At 47.0% G+C, this 2,083-nt stretch overlaps 1 protein-coding gene across 1 annotated transcript in view; it reads left to right on the forward strand.

The window, feature by feature from the left end:
* Positions 1-305: 305 nt before the first annotated feature.
* Positions 306-2,083, forward strand: part of LOC121964912 (uncharacterized protein KIAA0895-like) — a gene marked incomplete at both ends in the record, with an annotated part of 2,475 nt that continues 697 nt past the window's right edge. The window contains one exon of the mRNA XM_042515089.1: positions 306-438. Within this exon, the coding sequence (XP_042371023.1) occupies positions 306-438 (133 nt within the window). The remainder of the gene's footprint in view (positions 439-2,083) is intronic.

The following is a 2,083-nucleotide window of genomic DNA, read 5'->3' on the forward strand; positions in this document are numbered from 1 at the left end:
ATTTAAAAAATGTGAAAAAAACAGAGTCCACCTCTTGGTAAAGTTGGTTATAATATTTGGCGGGAAAAAAACAAAAAAGTAACAAAGTTAAATTGTTGTTGAAAAAGATGATTTGTCTAAAAATCAGTCTTATATTTGGGTAAAGATTAGTGTCTTTAAGAGTCAGAATTAAATGAACAAAGTGGAAAATAAAAATCAATCAGGACACACGAGGAGGAGCGAGCCGCCGCCGCCGCCGCTGCTGATGATGATGATGATGATGATGATGACGATGATGATGACGATGAAGGTGCGTCTGTGTGCAGGTGGTGGTGCGTCTCTCGGACGAGCTGCTGTCTCAGGCCGTGATGGTGGTGGAGAGCTGTCGTCCCACTCTGACCATCAACCTGTCCGGAGCGCGGCAGCACTGGCTGGAGGGGATGCTGCGCCATGAGATCGGTACGCTGCAGCTCACACACACACACACACACACACACACACACACACACACACACACACACACACACTAACTGTATATATAAATGTATATTATGCACATTAGCTGTGATTATTGTGTCAAACTGCTCAGTGAGCCGGTCTCGCTCAGGTTCGCACAGCCTCCTCGTCTCTTTTCCTCCGTCAGCAGCTCGGTTAATTAATACATCCACAACGATAACGTCTCCGTCTTCTTCCTCTTCCTCGTATGTGATGCTAACGTGCAAACGGCAGCTTCATTTGCCTCATTTTCGCCAAAACAACAATTCCAACAACAAGCAAAACAGTCACTCAGTTAGCGCGCTCTGTTTTCTCCATGGATGTGTGACAGGAAGTCTGGATACAGCGTCGGGGGCGGGGCCTCGATCGTTCCTATCGGAGCAGCCGAAAAAGCTCTTTTTCCGGGTGTACAATGAGTGTGAGATAGCAGATCTACGGGCTCATAGAGCAGCGTTCGACAAACTCGCGGCAAATGTTAGCGAACTAAATGATCTAAACGAAGATAGTCGTAGAAGTCGTTTTGCGGGTTTCGGCGCTCACAGAAAAATATTTTCTGATTTACAGACGTAACTTTCCTGATGTATGTGAATCGGGAAAAGTCTTCGTTTGCCAGTGCGCAGCACGTGACCGAACCCAGCCGTGTAATTCTACTTTTTCACACTTTGTAAAATCTGCATCAGCGCCTGGCGCACTCCCCGGGGGCTTGATTTTCTCACGCTACTTCCGCCAAAATCTCCAACTCGCACTTCTTAGAACATGTGATTTCCTGTCAGCCTCTCGCTCCTGCGGAGATGGATGTGATGTGGCGTTCGTGCTTTTGGACCTCGGCTGCCTCTGCCTTCTCTTCGCTACATACATACGGTAAAATGTCAAATCTGTCGGCTGAGGGTGCGTCCACGTCAGCAGCTCTAAAGACATCCAGACAATAAGAGACGTCTCCGGGAAACTGTGCACCGCCGCGGTGACATCACATGATCTTTTCACGCACACACCGGAGGGTCACATGATACTGCACTTAAGAGACACCTGATCCAGCTGTGAGGTGTGAGACCACTGGACATGTCCCCTCAGAGGGTGGGACGCCTCGTCCCCGCAGTGTCTCCTTTTTGTTCTCGCTCCGTCGACGTGGCGAGAACGTGAGAGTGAGCTTTCAGTCGCTCTTCCTGTTTCTCCTGTTTGGACCCTGAAGGAGAATCCAAACGCCGCAACATACAAAGATGTTTGAGACGATAGCGTGTCTCTAACATGTCAGCAGATCATGTTTGTCCGTCTCCTGTTTCGACATAATAAAAGCCCCTCGAACACAAAGACCGGTCCCCCCAGGACCCGGGGGGGGGGGGGGGGTTTGGGCCAAAAACTCACATTTCACAGCAGCTTTCCTAAAAAAAAACAATGCATGTTGCATTTTTTAGTATGTTTGTTTTGTTGTTTTGCACAAAAGTTACAGAAACAAAATGATTTTTTTATTAAATAATTTTCCAAAAAATGAAGGGCAGCTGGTTCCAGTGAGAATAAAACGGAACCGTTCTCAAGTTTTTTAAGTAACCTCATCAAAAAGCTACATAGAGCTAAATAAAGGAGTTCGGTTTAAGTAGTTTGACCGTTTTTC

Source organism: Plectropomus leopardus, unplaced genomic scaffold, assembly GCF_008729295.1.
Source record: "Plectropomus leopardus isolate mb unplaced genomic scaffold, YSFRI_Pleo_2.0 unplaced_scaffold1773, whole genome shotgun sequence".
Lineage (NCBI taxonomy): Eukaryota > Metazoa > Chordata > Actinopteri > Perciformes > Serranidae > Plectropomus > Plectropomus leopardus.